General features: G+C 36.2%; 2 protein-coding genes and 1 pseudogene across 2 annotated transcripts; all 3 read left to right on the forward strand.

Moving 5' to 3' along the window:
• The first annotated feature begins 640 nt into the window (after positions 1-640).
• Positions 641-4,505, forward strand: LOC125873358 (ABC transporter G family member 11-like). The gene is made up of 10 exons (XM_049554270.1): positions 641-997; positions 1,593-1,882; positions 1,996-2,167; positions 2,320-2,436; positions 2,731-2,862; positions 2,959-3,153; positions 3,228-3,314; positions 3,418-3,690; positions 3,815-3,922; positions 4,236-4,505. The coding sequence occupies exons 1-10, from the start codon at positions 641-643 to the stop codon at positions 4,503-4,505; spliced, it is 2,001 nt and encodes a 666-aa protein (XP_049410227.1).
• Positions 4,506-5,800: 1,295 nt separating this feature from the next.
• LOC125872484 (ABC transporter G family member 11-like) lies at positions 5,801-9,233 on the forward strand (annotated as a pseudogene).
• Positions 9,234-11,339: 2,106 nt separating this feature from the next.
• Positions 11,340-16,991, forward strand: LOC125872507 (SUMO-activating enzyme subunit 1B-1-like). The gene is made up of 11 exons (XM_049553245.1): positions 11,340-11,513; positions 12,121-12,128; positions 12,835-12,886; positions 13,144-13,339; positions 13,767-13,846; positions 13,952-14,068; positions 14,308-14,358; positions 15,640-15,706; positions 16,418-16,521; positions 16,608-16,712; positions 16,800-16,991. The coding sequence occupies exons 1-11, from the start codon at positions 11,340-11,342 to the stop codon at positions 16,899-16,901; spliced, it is 1,056 nt and encodes a 351-aa protein (XP_049409202.1). The 3' UTR covers positions 16,902-16,991.
• The last annotated feature ends 1,691 nt before the right edge of the window (positions 16,992-18,682 follow it).

Consider the following 18,682-nt stretch of genomic DNA (forward strand, 5'->3'; position numbering starts at 1 on the left):
TCAAATTTGAGAATTGAGATTATTTGGAGTTGACTTAGATATTGAATGGTGTGTTGGATTGTTGAAATCTGAAGAATACTTTTGTTTTTTGCCAAAAAGATCCAGACACACATAGTTGAAATTCTTGCCAATTTTTACATGACTAAGTAAAGGATTATGTACAGCCAAATGAGGCAATCGGGCAGGGTTATGTATACCACGTTCACTCCTAAATAAATAATAAAAAAGTTCCCAGCTTTTCCATGCTTCCTTTCTTAATTAGGATTCATTAGATTCTCTCGAGAACACTTCAATTTTCAATGTACTATTTGTTACTTCCTCCGTTTCAATTTATTTGTCTGATTTGATTGTGCACGAAATTTAACAAAGTAAAAAATACTTTTGAATTTTGATCTTTTTAAACTAAACATACAAAGTCCAACAAAAATGAAAGTAAAGCAAATAAATTGAAATGACGGAAGTAATTTACTATCTCCCCTCATTTGTTTCTTTATTACTCCAGTATAGAGTTGACCTGCAATCTTTTCTTCAAATATACTTCATACACACCACAAGTATTACATGTATAAGATGAATTCAAGCAGAAGAAGACATTTGATTAAACAACCAAAGGAAGAATTTAATTGTATATATATAGACGATGAGGAACTCCTCTTCATCGTTGTCCTCTGTAATTACATCGTCGAATGACGATGTAATTATGGAGATTGATGAAGCAAGTGAACCACAAGGACACAATGGTATGGTCGTATCTGCTCATGTGGTTTGGAAGGATGTTAATGTAATGGTTACTCTGAATAATGGAGATACAAGAAATGTATTAGAAGGACTTACTGGTTATGCAGAACCTGGAACATTCACTTCATTAATGGGTCCTTCTGGTTCTGGTAAATCTACGCTGCTCGACGCACTTTCTGGACGTCTTGCTTCTAATGCAATCCTCTCTGGAAAAATTCTCCTCAATGGTCGCAAAGCTAAGCTCTCATTTGGAACTGCAGTAAGTAGTTAGTTAATTCTACTCTTATATTTTCGTACCGTAATTGGATTTTTTGAAAATGTTTTGGTCTTCTTAAATTGAGGCTCCTTCCTTTTCACTTGTTAGCATTCACAACATAGTCCTAAGAACTCTGAGAATCTAGTTTAGGGGGAGAATATGTAAGATTTCTAGAAAAAAAAGAAAGAATTACAATTGATGGATATATTTCTCGAACAAAGGAAAGATGAAACATAAATCATGGATCAACTAATCATTATTGTAGACTTTCTTAAAGAGGAACCTCATGTAAACACAATGGAATAAGGTTTGATCCTATCCATGAAGATTCCGTAACTATTCCAGAAATGGAAAGTTAGACACAATTGGTTACCCTGACACTCTCTTTTGCTTGAGTAAGTTTTATGAGGTCATTTCTCTCGATTTTTGTACTCTCTTTTATACAGTGGATTGCTCATTTCCACATGTGGATGTAGGTCAATGGATTAAACCATGTTTGGTATATTTCTCTTTTATAGTCTCACTATCATCTCTCAAGGCCTAATTTGTTAGCTTCAGCACGACACCTGATTAACTAACAAATTGATATACACTACAGGCATATGTAACTCAAGATGATACATTGATTGGAACACTAACGGTTCGGGAGACGATTTACTATTCGGCTCAATTACGTCTCCCTGATAGGATGCCATTATCGGAGAAACGTACAGTGGTTGAGAACACCATTGTTGATATGGGCTTACAAGATTGTGCTGATACGTTTATTGGAAATTGGCACTTGCGCGGTATTAGTGGAGGAGAAAAGAGGAGAGTTAGTATTGCTCTTGAGATTCTTATGAGACCTAGATTACTCTTTCTCGATGAACCAACAAGTGGACTAGACAGGTAAATGTTCTTAATTAAGGTCATAACTCAATTGTGTTTAACAATGTTAAGTTTTTGAATTACCTAATTAAGGAACAACATCAGATAAAATCAGCTTATTGGATTTGTGACAGTGCTTCAGCATTCTTCGTAACACAGACGCTACGTTGTCTGTCCAGAGATGGGCGGACTGTGATAGCCTCAATTCACCAGCCAAGCAGTGAAGTATTTGAGCTGTTTGACAGATTATACTTGCTTTCTGGAGGAAAAACAGTTTACTTTGGTCAAGCTTCTGAAGCAAACCAGGCAAGATATACCTCCCTTACTCAAGACTCTCCATCATTCTATTTTCTCATGTTAGAGACATACAATGGTCAAATTGGATCATTTTCGTCTCCGGACCCTATACCTTTTTCATCGTGTGGTAGTTAGAATTAAATCTAGTTTTTGGTTTGCAGTTCTTTGCAGAAGCAGGATTTCCTTGTCCCTCTTTCAGAAATCCATCAGATCATTTCCTCCGGTGCAGTAACTCTGATTTCGACAAAGTTAAGACAACTCTAGCAGACTCAATCAAAGTATGTCTTTTAAGATCATCTTGTTACTAATCAAACTCCAAAAGCTTGCACTAGATTTTGGAATAACTTTTTAAATAAGTAATGCTACTCTGTTCACAGTCGGGAACACTTGAAGCTTACTCATTACAGCCAATGTGTTTTTGTTTTGATAAGTGCAATAAAATAGTCACTGATCCATATAAGTCTCCGCTTTCTACAGTCCTTTCTTTAAGCAACATTAACATTTAGTATGGCTTAGGATACAGAGATCTTCACCTTCCTTCATTTTGCTTATTCTGTTCTTATTTTAATTAGTCTGATCAGTACAATGATGATCCTCTAAACAAGATGACAACAGTAGAAGCAATTCGAAGTCTTGTTGACTTCTACCGCCGTTCTCAGTATTGCTACTTAGCAAATGAACAAGTAGAAGAAATGTCCAAAGTTGTAAGTTTTAATGTACCAAACTTTGATCTTAATTTCTTCATCATCTGTCGAGGTTTCTTCTTTGATAAAATGTGATCCCTTTTTTTTTTGTGACAGAAAGGAGTAGTGCTAGATTCTAACGGTAGCCAAGCTAGTTTCTTTATGCAGTCCTACATCTTAACCAAACATTCGTTTGTTAATATGACAAGAGACTTTGGCTATTACTGGCTGAGGCTTGTGATCTACTTAGTGGTCTCCGTCTGTGTTGGAACCATCTATTTTAATGTGGGAACCACGTATAATTCCATCCAGGTAATTTGTTTCTCCTAATGGGATTTTTAAGAAGACACATTTTTTGCTTTATTTATCAAATTGACATTATGCAGGCAAGAGGTGCATGTGCAGCTTTCATCTTTGGATTTATGACATTCATGTCGATAGGAGGTTTCCCTTCATTCGTGGAGGATATGAAAGTTCGTACTTTGTATGACACTCTTGAAAAAGCTATCTTAATTCTATAATGATACATTGCCACACATTTAGAATAATTTGGTCCTATTTTTGCAATCAAAACAGGTTTTTCAAAGAGAAAGGATGAATGGGCATTATGGTGTCATTGCATTTGTCATAAGCAACACATTATCTGCCATGCCGTTCCTTATATTGATTGCAACTCTTTCTGGTACCGTCTGCTACTTAATGGTCCGCTTCCATCCAGGATTCTCTCACTATTTGTTCTTTGTATTGGCCCTTTATGCCAGCATTACAGCGGTTGAGAGCCTGATGATGGTCATAGCAAGTGTTGTCCCTAATTTCCTCATGGGTATCGTCATAGGGGCTGGCATTCTGGTAGTAAACTTTATCTGTTTCTGTTTTATAGACTACAAAATTTTCTGCTTATCTTAGAATCGAAAGTATTAATGCATGCATACCATTTTCTACCCTTAACAATTGTGTATGTTTGCTGTGTTAGGGAATATCTATGGTGGTTTCTGGGTTCTTCAGACTTCCCCATGACATCCCAAAACCTGTCTGGCGTTACCCGGTGTCTTACTTGACTTTTGATTTTTGGGCTATACAGGTAAAAATTTGCTCCAGATTTTACCTATTATAAACTCGCAATGGAAATGTTAACATCCCCAGAGCCTAAAGATAATTACACGTAACAGTCCATAATAAGTAGACTTAGCTAGTAGCCTTAAAGATAAAACATACGAAAGAGAAATGCGTTATTAAGCACCAACTTGGCATGTTCAGACCAATTATGTGCTTTGATGACAGATGTAGATATCTATGTAGACATGTAGTAGTTCTTTGATGGAAAATCTGTTAAGATCCGTCCAGTCTTATTTTGATATATGAATCCATTGAGTTTAATTTGGTGGTTTATGTAGGGCAATTACAAAAACCACTTGAAGGGGTTGGTATTTGATAACCAGAGTCCTGATCTTCCCAAGATCAAAGGTGAATATGCGCTAAAACAAACATTTCAGATTCATGTGGACAGATCAAAATGGGTGGATCTAAGTGTCATCTTCTCCATGATAATCATCTATCGCGTGATCTTCTTCATAATGATCAAGATCAACGAGGATGTTACTCCTTGGCTCCGAGGCTACATTGCTAGGAGAAAAATGCAGCAGAATGGTGCAAATCAGAATTAAGACAATGACACCATATGCTCTTGCTTAATCGCCTTCTCCAAGAATAGGAGAATCATGAACCAAATAACAAGATCAAAATGAATCAGTCAAATTAGAAAACAAAGTAAAAAAAGAAGCCTATCATTTGTTTATTCGTCTTCTAATAAGTCACATGTAAAGTTGCATTCACATATTCACTATAGAAAGAATTTTTACACTTTGTAGGCTTTGAGTAAAATACTACAAATACCACTACACACTCAAAAAAAAAAAAACCCCTCTTTTGATTTCTCGTCTCAATAAAAATATCACTCACACTCTATTTTTTCTTCACAGACTATTTTCTTTTTTTATATAGTCTATGATATACCTCACTCTGCTCTCTAATACTTTCCTCTGTATGTTGGTGTACATGATGAAATGTGCCAATATTTCTCCCTTGTATTAATTGAGCGGTTGCCAATTTTCAACGAATGTGTGCCAGTGCAATCTGTGCAAATCACAGCCAAAAGAAAAGTGAAGATAGGGGCTGGACCTCATACATATAATACGAGTTTTGACAATAGAAATTTTAGTTTCCTTTACTACGGATTATATATGTAAACAATTGCAGTCAATGTGGAAAATTTTATACAATTCCTAAAATTAAGATATATTAAGGAATGCATATCTCTGATTCCAATACAAATATAATGTGATTTACTTAGTTGTAATCCAAAAAAATCTAGTTGACCAATGATTTGTTGCTTGATTTCAGTTGATTTTTTCTCTAATATCACTAACAATATTGCAGAATGAGGTAACTTGGCAGGGATATTGTATATCACGTTCACTCTCCCAAAAATAAATATTCCCAGCATTTCCATGCTTCCTTCTTTAGGATCTATAAGATTCTCTCAAACGAACACTTCAAAAATTTTATATTCAAAGGCTTTAATTTTCAATATGCTACTTCATCTGTTCCAAAACAAGTGTGGATTTAGGTCATTACAGTGAAATGATTTCACGCCCATTGAGAAAAAAATGAATAGAAGGTATAGTTTATTAAGTTACCCCTATTGTTGCAAACAATTTCACTATTTCTTATACTGAATTTCTAAAGTGACAATAATTTTGGCACATTTTTTTCTTTTGTTAAAGCAACACTTATTTCGGGACCTGCTAGCTTTATTACTCCAGTATAGAGCTGACCAACTAACTAGTTCTTTTTTTTCAAACAAACTTTATAAACATCAGAAGTAATACAAGTAAGATGCACTTCAAGAAGAAGACAACTGATTAAACAACCAAAGGGAGAATATAATTGTATATAGATGATGAGGAACTCGTTGTCGTCGTCGTCATTCTCGTCCTCCTCTGCAATTGTGGAGATTGAAGAAGCAAGCGAACCACAAAGCCCCAATGGTATAGTCGTATCTGCTCATGTTGCTTGGAAGGATGTAAATGTAATGGTTACTCTGAATAATGGAGATACAAGAAATGTATTAGAAGGACTTACTGGTTATGCAGAACCTGGAACATTCACTGCATTAATGGGTCCTTCTGGTGCTGGTAAATCTACGCTGCTCGACGCTCTCTCTGGACATCTTGCTTCTAACGCTATCCTCTCTGGAAAAATTCTCCTCAACGGTCGCAAAGCTAAGCTCTCATTTGGAACTGCAGTAAGTAGTCCTAAGGCTATAATTTGCAACACAAGTGAGAAGTGTTGTGCTGTCAATATCCTTTTTATTCTGGGTGAATTTTGTGAGGTTATTTTAATTGATTTACAATACAGGCATATGTAACACAAGATGATACGTTGATAGGAACACTAACTGTTCGGGAGACGATTTACTATTCAGCTCAATTGCGTCTCCCTGATAGGATGCCATTATCGGAGAAACGGACACTAGTTGAGAGCACCATTACTCAAATGGGCTTACAAGATTGTGCTGATACATTTATTGGAAATTGGCACTTGCGCGGTATAAGTGGGGGAGAAAAGAGGAGGGTTAGTATTGCCCTTGCGATTCTAATGAGGCCTAAATTGCTCTTCCTTGATGAACCAACAAGTGGACTAGATAGGTAGATAATGTTCTTAAGAATAGATCACTTATTTAACAATGTTAACTGCACAGTATTGATGAACAGTACCATAAATTTTCTGGATTTTGTGACAGTGCCTCAGCGTTCTTCGTAACACAGACACTGCATTGTCTTTCCAGAGATGGACGGACTGTGATAGCCTCAATTCACCAGCCAAGCTCTGAAGTATTTGAGCTGTTTGACAGATTATACTTGCTTTCCGGAGGCAAAACAGTTTACTTTGGTCAAGCTTCTGCAGCAAACCAGGAAAGAGATACCTCCCTTACTCGAGATTCTCCATCATTTGTCTCCGGATTTTATACCTTTTTCATCATGTGGTAGTTAGAGTTAAATCTAGTTTTTGGTTTGCAGTTCTTTGCCGAAGCAGGATTTCCTTGTCCTTCTTTCAGAAATCCATCAGATCATTCCTCCGGTGCAGTAACTCTGATTTTGACAAAGTTAAGGCCACTCTAAGAGAGTTGATCAAAGTATGTCTTTAACGATCATCTTGTTACTAATCAAACTCCAAAAGTTTGCATTAGATTTGGGAATAGCTTTTTAAATAAGTAATGATATTCTGTCCACAGTTGGGAACACTTGAAGCATACACATTACAGACCATGTGTAATGTGTTTTTTGTTTTGATAAGTGCAATAAAATAGTCACGAGTCCATATATCTAAATCTCCGCTCTCTGTAGTACTTTCTTTAAGCAACAGTAACATGGATTTCTATAAATTGCCGTTTATATTTAGCATGGCTTGGGATATAAAGATCTTCACCTTCCTTCATTTAACTTATTCTGTTCTTATTTTAATAAGTTTAATCAGTACAATGATGATCCTCTAAACAGGATAACAACAGCAGAAGTAATTCGAAGTCTTGTTGACTTCTATCGTCATTCTCAGTACTGCTACGTAGCAAATGAAACAGTAGAAGAATTGTCCAAAGTTGTAAGTTTTAATGTACCAAACCTTGATCTTGATTTGTTCATCATCTGTCTAATTTCTTCTCTCATCAAATGTAATCTTTCTTTTCTTTTCTTTTCTTTTTTTGTAACAGAAAGGAACAGTGCTAGATTCTAACGGAAGCCAGGCTAGTTTCTTTATGCAGTCCTACACCTTAACCAAACGTTCGTTTGTTAATATGTCTAGAGACTTTGGCTATTACTGGCTGAGGATTGTGATCTACTTAGTGGTCTCCGTCTGCCTTGGAACCATCTATTTTAATGTGGGAACCAAGTATAATTCCATCCAGGTAACTTATTTCTCCTAATGGGATTTTAAACTTGATTCCTTTGTAATTAATGTCTCCTACAAGAAGACGCCTTTTTTTTATCTACTAATCAAATTGACATTATGCAGGCAAGAGCTGCATGTTCATCTTTCGTCTTTGGATTTATGACATTCATGTCGATAGGAGGTTTTCCTTCATTCGTGGAGGATATGAAAGTTCGTACTTTGTATGACAGTACTCTAGAAAAAGCTACCTTAACTATATAAATGATACATTGCCACACAAATCTAATAATTTGGTCAATCAAAACAGGTTTTTCAAAGGGAAAGGATGAATGGGCATTATGGTGTCATTGTATTTGTGATAAGCAACACGTTATCTGCAATGCCGTTCCTTATATTGATTGCAATTCTTTCTGGCACTGTCTGCTACTTCATGGTCCACTTCCATTCAGGATTCTCACACTATTTGTTCTTTGTATTGGCCCTTTATGCCAGCATTACGGCGGTTGAGAGCCTGATGATGGCCATAGCTAGTGTTGTCCCTAATTTCCTCATGGGTATCATCATAGGGGCCGGCATTCTGGTAGTAAACTTAATCTGTTTCCATTTTATTATACTACGAAATTTTTGGTTATCTTAGAATCCAAAGTTATAATCCATACCATTTTCTACACTTAAAAAATTGTGTATTTTTCTGTGTTAGGGAATATCTATGCTGGTCTCTGGGTTCTTCAGACTCCCCTATGACATACCAAAACCTGTCTGGCGTTATCCGGTGTCTTACTTGACTTTCGATTTTTGGGCTGTACAGGTAAAAATTTGCTTCTGATTTTACTTGTTATAAACTCAAAATGGAAATGTGTAGATCATCAGAGCCTAATGATAATTACACGTAACAGTCCATAAGAATTAGTAGTAGCCTCAGCAGTTAATGTAATGCACTATTAGCATAAACGATTTTACAATGTATAAGTTATAAATACGAAAGTACATGCTTTATAGGCACCAACTTGGCATGTTCAGACCAATTTCGTGCTTTGATGAGGATGTAGATGTAGTAGTCCTTTGATGGAAAATCTGTTGAGATCCGTCCAGTCTTATTTTGACTCTAATTTGGTGGTTTCTGTAGGGGCAATACAAAAATGACTTGAAGGGGTTGATATTTGATAACCACAGTCCTCATCCTCCCAAGATCACAGGTGAATACGCGCTAAAACATATATTCCAGATTGACGTGAACAGATCAAAATGGGTGGATCTAAGTGCCATCTTCTCCTTGATAATCATCTACCGCGTAATCTTCTTCATCATGATTAAGATCAACGAGGATGTTACTCCTTGGCTCCGAGGTTACATTGCTAGGAGAAAAATGCAGCAGAATGGTGCAAATCAGAATTAAGACAATGGCACCAAATGCTCTTGCTTAATCACCTTCTCCAAGGATATGAGAATCATGGAGCAAAAAACTAGATCAAAAGGAATCAATCAAATTAGAAAACAAAGTTAAAAATAGAATGAAATTATTTAGTGCTCAACTGTTTTTATAAATAATTGTGCGTCTACAGCTATTTTTAAGTATAGTTTCATCATTCCTAGTCAATCAACACTAATATGTCTCACACTTTAGTGTTCACATTTTTTCCCAGTGAACGGTTCATTTTGCAGATATTCTACATTCAGCCCCATACGTATGGGTGTCAAATTCAGTCTGGAAACGAGTAAACAATTGAAGTAATTACTTCAAAGGACTTGTAGTTAAAATACTAACTCGCACCTAATGTTTACACCAAATCATATCTTGTTAAATTATTAATGCAGAAGAAGGGCAACCTGCTCAAATAATTGAAATGTGCATAGTCAATGGCTGTTAGTCTGTTACTAAATATATTTTACTAACATGTGAAATAGTAGTAAGAAGGGTATGAGAAAAATTGAAGTTTTATCGTCTAATCAAATTTGGTTCTGGAAAATCGACTCAATTCTCCTCAATGGTCGCAAAGCTAAGCACTCATTTGAATTGCACGTAGTATATTTGAGTGTTGAATTGGTGAAAATCGAAAAATAAATTATCACTTTTCAATTCAGATGCACCTATCTGAAAGTTAATCAATTTTTACGTGCATTTAGGTTAAAAAAATATTTCAAACTACAAATCATACTAAACATTAGGCGAAAATGCTTGATGCTAGGTCTTCACAACACTATACTTTCATACGCAAATATCTGAGAACAACACTTTCATACGCAAATATCTGAGGTTATCAAGGTCAGACCAACAATAAAAAAATAAAAATAAATTATGAAGGGTGTATTGATTAAATGACGACTCCAAAGTGGGGATTCATCCACCTATCCTACGAAAATTTGTTTACTGAAATTATGAAAGTTCTTCACAAATTAAAAATATCCTTTATCACATTTATATATTNGCCAGTCAAGCACTTACATGTTCAAAAAATGCATGTTGCGGAGATGAGGATGTTGAGATGGATGTGTGGGCACACTAGGAGCGATAAGATTAGGAATGAGGTTGTCCGGGAGAAGGTGGGAGTGGCCTCTGTGGTGGACAAACTGAGGGAAGCGAGATTGCGATGGTTTGGACATGTGAAGAGACGGTGCGCAGACGCCCCTGTGAGGAGGTGTGAGGGGCTGGTTGTAGAGGGTACGCAGAGGGGTAGAGGTAGGCCTAAGAAGTATTGGGGAGAGGTGATTAGACAGGACTTGGCTCAGCTTCACATTACCGAGGACATGACTCTAGATAGGAAGGAGTGGAGGTCGCGTATTAAGGTTGTAGGTTAGTAGGGTTAGCGCGTTGGCTTTCCTTGCGAGGGTTTGGGTTGTTAGCGTTTGTGGTAGTCCTAGCCTTGCACTTGCAGTTCTTGTCTGTGATACCTATAGCTTTATGTTGTTTACTGCGTTTCACTTCTCGCATTATTTTATTGATGCTTTATACATTGTTTCCCTCTTCATTTTACTTGGATTTGTTGTACTTGAGCTGAGGGTCTTTCGGAAACAGCCTCTCTACCTCAACGAGGTAGTGGCAAGGTCTGCGTACACTCTACCCTCCCCAGACCCCACCTAGTGGGATTTCACTGGGTATGTTGTTGTTGTTGTTGTTCTGTTAGCTTTCCTCCATAGAAGGTTCTAGAATAGCTCCAGTTATGGAGATTTAACAATACTTTTAAGAATAATTGATTGAGACTGAGGATGGAAGATAACTAACACAAAATGAGGTAATTTGAAGATTGTTTATGATGATTAGGTTGTGGGTCGTTCCTCTTCCACTTAGGAATGGCAGTGGAGCAGGACATGGTTGGGGGTGGGGTAGGGCAAGGTAAAGCCTTAATGGGGTGAGACAGGAGAATACTCCAGCAGTGTTAGGTGGGGTAGGAGAGAAATTGATTTTTGAAAAATGTGTCGTTGTTTTCCCTTCCATTCCTACTTTGATTTGCCATACTCGAGTTGAGGATCTTCCAGAAATAGCCTCTCTACTGGAGGTAAGATCTGTGAACACTCTGCCCTCTCTAGACCCCACTTGTGGGATTTCACTAGGAATGGTGTTGTTCTATAGTGAGGCGGGTCATGGGTGGGTCAAGTTGAAATTTAGTTTCACTGCACTTCACAACGCAATGCCTCGTTCTCCATTCATGTACTATCTCTACTTTTTCTTCATTAAGCCATCGCCGGCTCTGCATTGGAAACAATTAGCAAGAGTGACCCGCTCTCAGGTTAGGATATTGGGGTTATAAAAAGACTTTAGCATGCTGCAAGTGTTTCTCGGTTTTGTGATTTCGTTAATTTCTTGGTGGAGTGTAAGTTAAACAATTAATAGATGGATCATGAGAAATTGAGGATTAGGAGATGTGAACATAGTGTCTCTATTTTCTCTTGTTCTAGTTGTCCCACAAAGCTAAGGACTAAGGAGAGTAGTCAACACTCTATGAAGGTTTCGAAAACAGTAAAACTCATTGAGTTTTACCTTGACTGTAGGATTTTGGTTAAAATTGTTGTAGAGCAAGGCATCACAGGTCCAACCCTGCTTTTGCCTTTCCTATTTATCATCTCTATATACCATCACACTCCTTTCTTGAGTCATCAAAGTCTTTTTGACTTGGTATGGCTCAATCATTCTATGTGACTAAAGCTTCAAAAGGCGAAACTCCCAGTAGTGCCATCGATGCGATTCAATAGATATTGATGCTTCGTTTGCAAAAGTTCTGGTTGGCTTTTTAATACATCAGCTGTGCATTTTAGTTCGAGTCCAACTGATGGTGATTTTCTGTATACTGCTGAATATTTTCATCAAATCTGAATGCTTCTTTTTTCCCAAAACAGTGCTTTCTGTATGTTTAGGAAGACAGGGTTTTATGTTCTATACTTCTATTATAGTTGGTAGCAAAATGGAAGTAAAGAACCCATATAGATGATACCAATTGAAGATTTGTATGTTGATTGACATAGCCTATTGTAACTAGTGTGTGATCGAGGAATCATTAATTGGTAGACTGGTTAAACCAAGTAGACTTGCTAACTGCTACATTGGTCACTCTTGCATATAAGTTCTCTGTTTAGTGACAGATTTCTGGTTGGCCTCATCTATAGTTTAGTGTACATGTCTTCAAACTAAGGTGAGGCGCAAAGGTATAAATTTCTGTATTACATGGATTCCTTTGTTCTTGGCCTACCCCTGTCAAGATCGTGACTTTTGCAATGGTACTTGTATCCTCCAAAATACACTACAAGTGCCTACTGAAATTTGAACATACTCCTACTCATTAGCTGAATCTGATTCTTGTACTTATGCCCATTTAACGTGTGTAGAATTTATTCCAGTATAACTTGTTATGAAGGAAGAGGGACACCCATGTCCCTGTGGTTCACTTGAAGGGAAAATGGAATGTGTGCTCATCCCATGACTTACTTTTAATTTTAAAAGCAGTATTCTATCTTCAAGGGAATGACATATACAATATTTTAGATAGATATCTGGTAGACCATCTAGTTCTTTCATTTTTATAAAAAATTCTACTATCTTATTATTTGTATCAGGTTGAGCAAATCTCATATATTTGTCAGTGGACTGAAAGGGACTGTTATTGAGGTACAATTCTACCAGTTAATCACTTTTTGGAGTAAATATTTATTGCCATATTAGTTACTATGCTTGTTTATCAGTAGAACTTTTCAGTCGTTTGTTATTGATGGAATTGGATTATGTCCAAAGCATAAACTGTATATCATACTTCTTGGCCCTTTGATAGGATAAGTTTTAATATAATATTTTCAGTTCCAGATGCTAAATTCAAAAATGAGGAACTTCAGATTATACTAACTTCTTCTCTGTTTTTTCTTTCCCAGTTCTGCAAGAACATTGTCTTAGCCGGAGTCGGTAGTTTGACGCTAAATGATGATCGACTTGTAACAGAAGAGCTACTGTCTGCTAATTTCTTAGTTCCTCCTGATGAAAATGTGACCCATGGGAAATCACTTGCTGAGCTTTGTTGTGAATCACTGAAAGATTTCAACCCTATGGTTTCTGTTTCTGTTGAAAAAGGTTGGGATCTGTTTGTACTGTAATTTATTTACAAACTCTTTAACCTGCATAGTTCCTCTTAGCTCATCAAACACCAGTGCATTTCCGCTTTTGTTGATCTTTGATCTGGTAGTGATTTCTTAAGCTAGCTTAATTTGCCACTTATTTTTCTTTTTTCCTAACACATATAACTGCTATGCATTTGTGCATATTACGCTTATCAGACTGTTAACTCTTTTTATACTCTCAAATCATGTTAAAAGGTGCATTAAGAAAGTTCCTAACATTTCACTTCCGACTCAAGTTCTTAGCTATATTTTCTATATGGTTTTCAAGATATGCAGTGTCAGGTGCATGTTAAGCACCTTATATCTATCCAATGTCAGAATCAGATTGTGTCGAAGCATTTAAGATTTCATTTCTTATGTCTCATATGCTATATTTTTAGGTGATCTGGCCAACTTCGATGTTGAATTCTTTCAGAAGTTTGATGCTGTTGTCATCAGTTGTTGCTCGCTTCTGACGAAAGTATGGACATTCTTCTTGCTTGTTGAAAATAAATTAGAGGATTTTTCCAATGAAAATACTAGTTTTTTTTCTATGATTTTACTTTTGATAATGCTCCCTATGCAGAAATCGGTCAATGTGAAGTGTCGCAATTTGCCAAGACGTGTCGCATTTTATACAGTAGAATGCCGAGATTCATGCGGTGAGATATTTGTTGACTTGCAGAATTACAGCTACTCCAAGGTTACAACCATATTCATTTCTTTTTAGGTCTCCTTTGGTCCAGTTGGATTTAATCCTCAGATAGAGCGTCTCCATGTTGAATGATTATACAGCTTGAGTTATCTTCTTTTGACCCTTTTCTTCAGTTCAATCTAGTCCTTTCCACACATAGGTGTACTTTTTATCTTGAGGGCCTATATCTTGCTTATCATATAGCTAGATCTGATGAAGCTCTTAAATCCCTTCTTATGCTTCTGCAGAAAAAGAAAGAAGAAACAATTGAATGCCAACTACAGTATCCGAGTTTTGAGGTATGCTGCATCGAAGTATCAATAAAGAAAATATGGTCCTGTTTAGATGTTGTGCTGTTACTCAACTATCGATGAGATTATATATTCTTATCCATATTTTTTATTTTAAGATTGCAGTCTCAGCTAATATCAGATATGTCGAAGTCATTATCCCTTTGGGGGATTTTCCACCTAAGTTAATGGCAACTATATCTGCTTAGTGGAAAGCGTATGTATGCTTAATGAATAATAGGTGATTGCAGCCACTTATTGTTTCACATTTTATAGTTGAAACCGTATGGATCTCTATATGTTGTTTCTAAACAGATCAATTTGCTTCAGTCCAGCTGCATGGTGGTTTATATCATTGCCTAATGTCTATGATGTTTTCAAACATGATTTTCCCTTTAAATCTTGTGTTAGCACTACTTTTTTTTTCCTTTAAGTACCTTGTTTCGACACTATTCAAAGTTTGATAGATGATATCCATCTGCTTAACATCCTAACATTTATGTGGCAGCTTTGAAGCTTGTCCCCATATCTGGCACCTTTTAAATGGCAACACGTAGCTGCAATGTGATTGTCTATAGAGTTGGGCGAAGTTTTTGGTGATTGTAACCTTCTCATTTCAAAGTAACAAGAATTTCCTAACGATCTGCCTAGATATAGAATTGATTCGACCTAGAGACAACATCCTTACAATTTCCATTATCAGTTCCATTGGTGAACACCTCAACACCTGCTCGGTGGGTTCTAAGGTGCATTGTGTTTCATCACTTCCATTTTCTTCACGACCATCACCAGACATCAAATAATCCACCTTAACGCGTTTCCATGTCCAGTATTAGCACTGATGAAGTCCTGCAACGCCAGTTCAGGCATAACTGTAGACATAATGATTGCATCTAGATTTGAAATCTTAAAGGATCTCACAATCCCCAAAAAATAATAGACCAGTTAGTATGGAATTCCTTGGAACAGGTAGAGGTTTAAAGGCATAATATGGTTTAAAGAGAGACAACAATGTAACATATGCTAATTATTCTTGTAATCTCCTTTAACATTCAAAATCAGATAAAAGGGTGGAGGAAACTCAGTACCAAATGCTTGGCAATCCTTGGTAGAGCTTATTTATGACTTCATGCTGTACCCTGTAAATGAACAAATAGGTGGTCTTTCCGGAGTTACTAAATTGTGATGGTTTCTTAACCTGAAGTTAATAGGTTTTCTGTGATCCAGAGTATTTCATAAGATTTTCATTTCAAATGGGCAATGGCAATTGCCTTACCTACTCTTCTGCAGGAAGCCATTGCAGTCCCCTGGAGATCTCTACCCAAGAGAACGTCAAAGCTATATTTTGCCATGAGAGGTACTCTATTTCTCCGGTTGTTGTAATTTCTTATGCAGATTTAAAGATGCTCTATAAATCCACTTTTGCTATCTGGTGCATGAATGTTAATGTGAATTTCAGCTATGTAGTTACAAGAACAGGGAGAGAGATCAGTGAGTTGCAGTCAGACCCAATCACTACGTGGCATGTCTAAGTTCTCAGGATCTTTGCTTCCACTTTGATATTAGGGATTTAGAACGTGAACCAATGCGCTCACTTTTAGAGAGGGTGCAGCACTGTTTCCTGGTCTTCCCCTTCCCACAACCACCATTCTTCTAATCTACAAGCTCATATTACAAGATAACTGCCTATTTCTGGTGTTCAAATTCTAATAATTTGCTGCAAAAAAAGCATCAATTACCAATGAGAATATGACAGCGTGCTTTCCAGAATTATGATTTTTGTGTTCTTCCTCACGTATGATAGATGTGGCCTTCTGAAATTACAAAAGTTCTATTATCTGTTGTGATTATAGTTGAGTGGTAGCGATCTAGGTAATATTCCATTCTTCGGTAGCCTGGACCCCAAAAATAATTAAGCAGCTATCTTGGTGATGGTTTTCACTGAAATTATGATGGTGACAAAGTAATAGGAAGCCCACTAATGTACATTTTGATGCATACCTTTAGTGAAACAGTAAATTTACTCAAGTGTCTTGTCCTTGACTTGTGGACTGGTAACTCTTTGCAGTTCTAGAGAGGTTTGAAGTGCTTGAAAAGCGAAATCCTCAAGATACTTCTGCAGATGACCTTCCAAATGTTCTGAAGTTGAGGAAGGAACTTTGTGAGGCACAGGTATATTCCAGAGTTCGATATGCACAAATATATTAATGTAATGCATTACCTCCAAGTCCTTAATGAAATTGCCTCTTGATTTGCAGTGCATAAATGAATCTCAGATCCCGGTTCCTCTCCTGCAAAGGTTGTTAGCAGCTAGAGTTGAATTTCCTCCAGTTTGTGCCATTATAGGAGGAGTCCTTGGACAGGTGATTATGCTGCTGTCTTGTTCAAAAATACTATTGGCACCTCTCGACTTTTTCGCTTATGTGTTTCTTTTGTTTCTATCCATATAGGAGGTTATAAAAGCAATATCTGGAAAAGGTGATCCTCTTAAAAACTTTTTCTTGTTTGATGCCACGGATGGCAAAGGAATAATAGAGGACATATCAGGATAATCAGTGGCTTGTGGTAAAAATTCTCTTTATTAATGCTAACCTTATTTGTGGATTTGTCACCTATGGATGAACTTTCAGTATGTAATTACTNAAAAGGTGATCCTCTTAAAAACTTTTTCTTGTTTGATGCCACGGATGGCAAAGGAATAATAGAGGACATATCAGGATAATCAGTGACTTGTGGTAAAAATTCTCTTTATTAATGCTTAACCTTATTTGTGGATTTGTCACCTATGGATGAACTTTCAGTATGTAATTACTCAACTAACCATATGTTATCTCACTGATATGACTCAGTTCAGCTTTTTGAGTGTTAATCTGATTGCACTTTGGTTAAACATCATATACTGGTTTATTTCTTATTCCAACATGATCATGATATTTTATCAGAAATACTTGTACACAACAGGCTATTAGCAACCAAAGAAATTAAATTATTTAAAAACTGTGTGAGTTATGAATAATGCTGTTGTTCTTTTGAAGGGGAAGATCTTTTGGTGGATTGTAACTTTTAAATATTAAAAAGTGGTGCAAAGTGAAGTTGTGAGTTGTGACCATCACTCTCCCTTTTGCCCTTTTTGTTGATGATTGCTTCATGATTAGTATCTTTTAGAGAATAGAACAACACTCTTGGATTTTAAAAATACAAATGAACTTTTGCACATTGAAAAGTTTTTCATAATTGTTACTCTAAAAAAAAAAAGTTGACTTTAAGGTTGTGTTTGGTATGAAGGAAAACATTTTTCGAAAAATGTTTTCCAATTTTCTCATGTTTGGTTGGGCTAAATGTTTTGGAAAATGTTTTCCAAATCAACTCATTTTCCTCAAATTTAAGGAAAATGACTTCCCTTTTAAACTTAAGGAAAACATTTTCCAAAACTCTCTTCCAACTTCAAATTACAATTATTTTTTTGTTGAAAAAATTAATTTATTTTGTCCCTACCCTCAAACCACCTCCAACCAACCCCCTATCCCANCCCCCCCCCCCTTCACCCACTCCCTACCACCTCCCACCCCCCAAAAAAAATTCAAGTTTGTTTTTAAAAACTATTATCAATTTCAAAAATTATTTTTTACTCTAGTAAAAATAAAAGATATTTCTCAAAAATATTTTTCATTCATAAATCAAACACTAAAAATCTTTTCCGGAAAATATTTTCTACTCACCAACCAAACATGAGAAAATAAGTCAAAAATCAACTTGTTTTCCAGAAAAACATTTTCTAGGAAAACATTTTCCATGAAAAACATTTTCCTTCATACCAAACACACGAGTAAATAAATTACTCAACTAAAGAGTAGTACACAAGGTGATTTATTTTCGTTTCTCCAATTTTGATGGACAAGGTTACCCAACGAGAGATGCACAAGTTGATTTGAACCCTAAAATTATAACTGTATTAAAGAAAATACTCAACTAAACAACATGATATTTTTTTCACATGTTCACTTGAACAAAGTTATTCAATATTTTATTTAATATTTGTACTGCTGAAAGATAGCATTGAACTTAAAATGGTCAAGATTTTACACTAACATACCCAGTGCAGTGAAATTCTACGAAATGGAATCTCGAGAGGATAGAGTGTATGTAAATTTTTCCTCTACTTTTTGGAGGTTCGGCTCAAGTGAAGCAAATCAAAGTAGTAATAGAAATAAAAAACAACAGTGAAGAAAAACATGATAACTCGTAGGAAAGCAATGTGAGCATACAAACAAGGAATCGTAAAATCAACAATAAGGCACAATCACCTAAATATAGTAAACAAACATATGATAAT

This window comes from Solanum stenotomum, chromosome 8 (genome assembly GCF_019186545.1).
Source record: "Solanum stenotomum isolate F172 chromosome 8, ASM1918654v1, whole genome shotgun sequence".
NCBI classification, from domain to species: domain Eukaryota; kingdom Viridiplantae; phylum Streptophyta; class Magnoliopsida; order Solanales; family Solanaceae; genus Solanum; species Solanum stenotomum.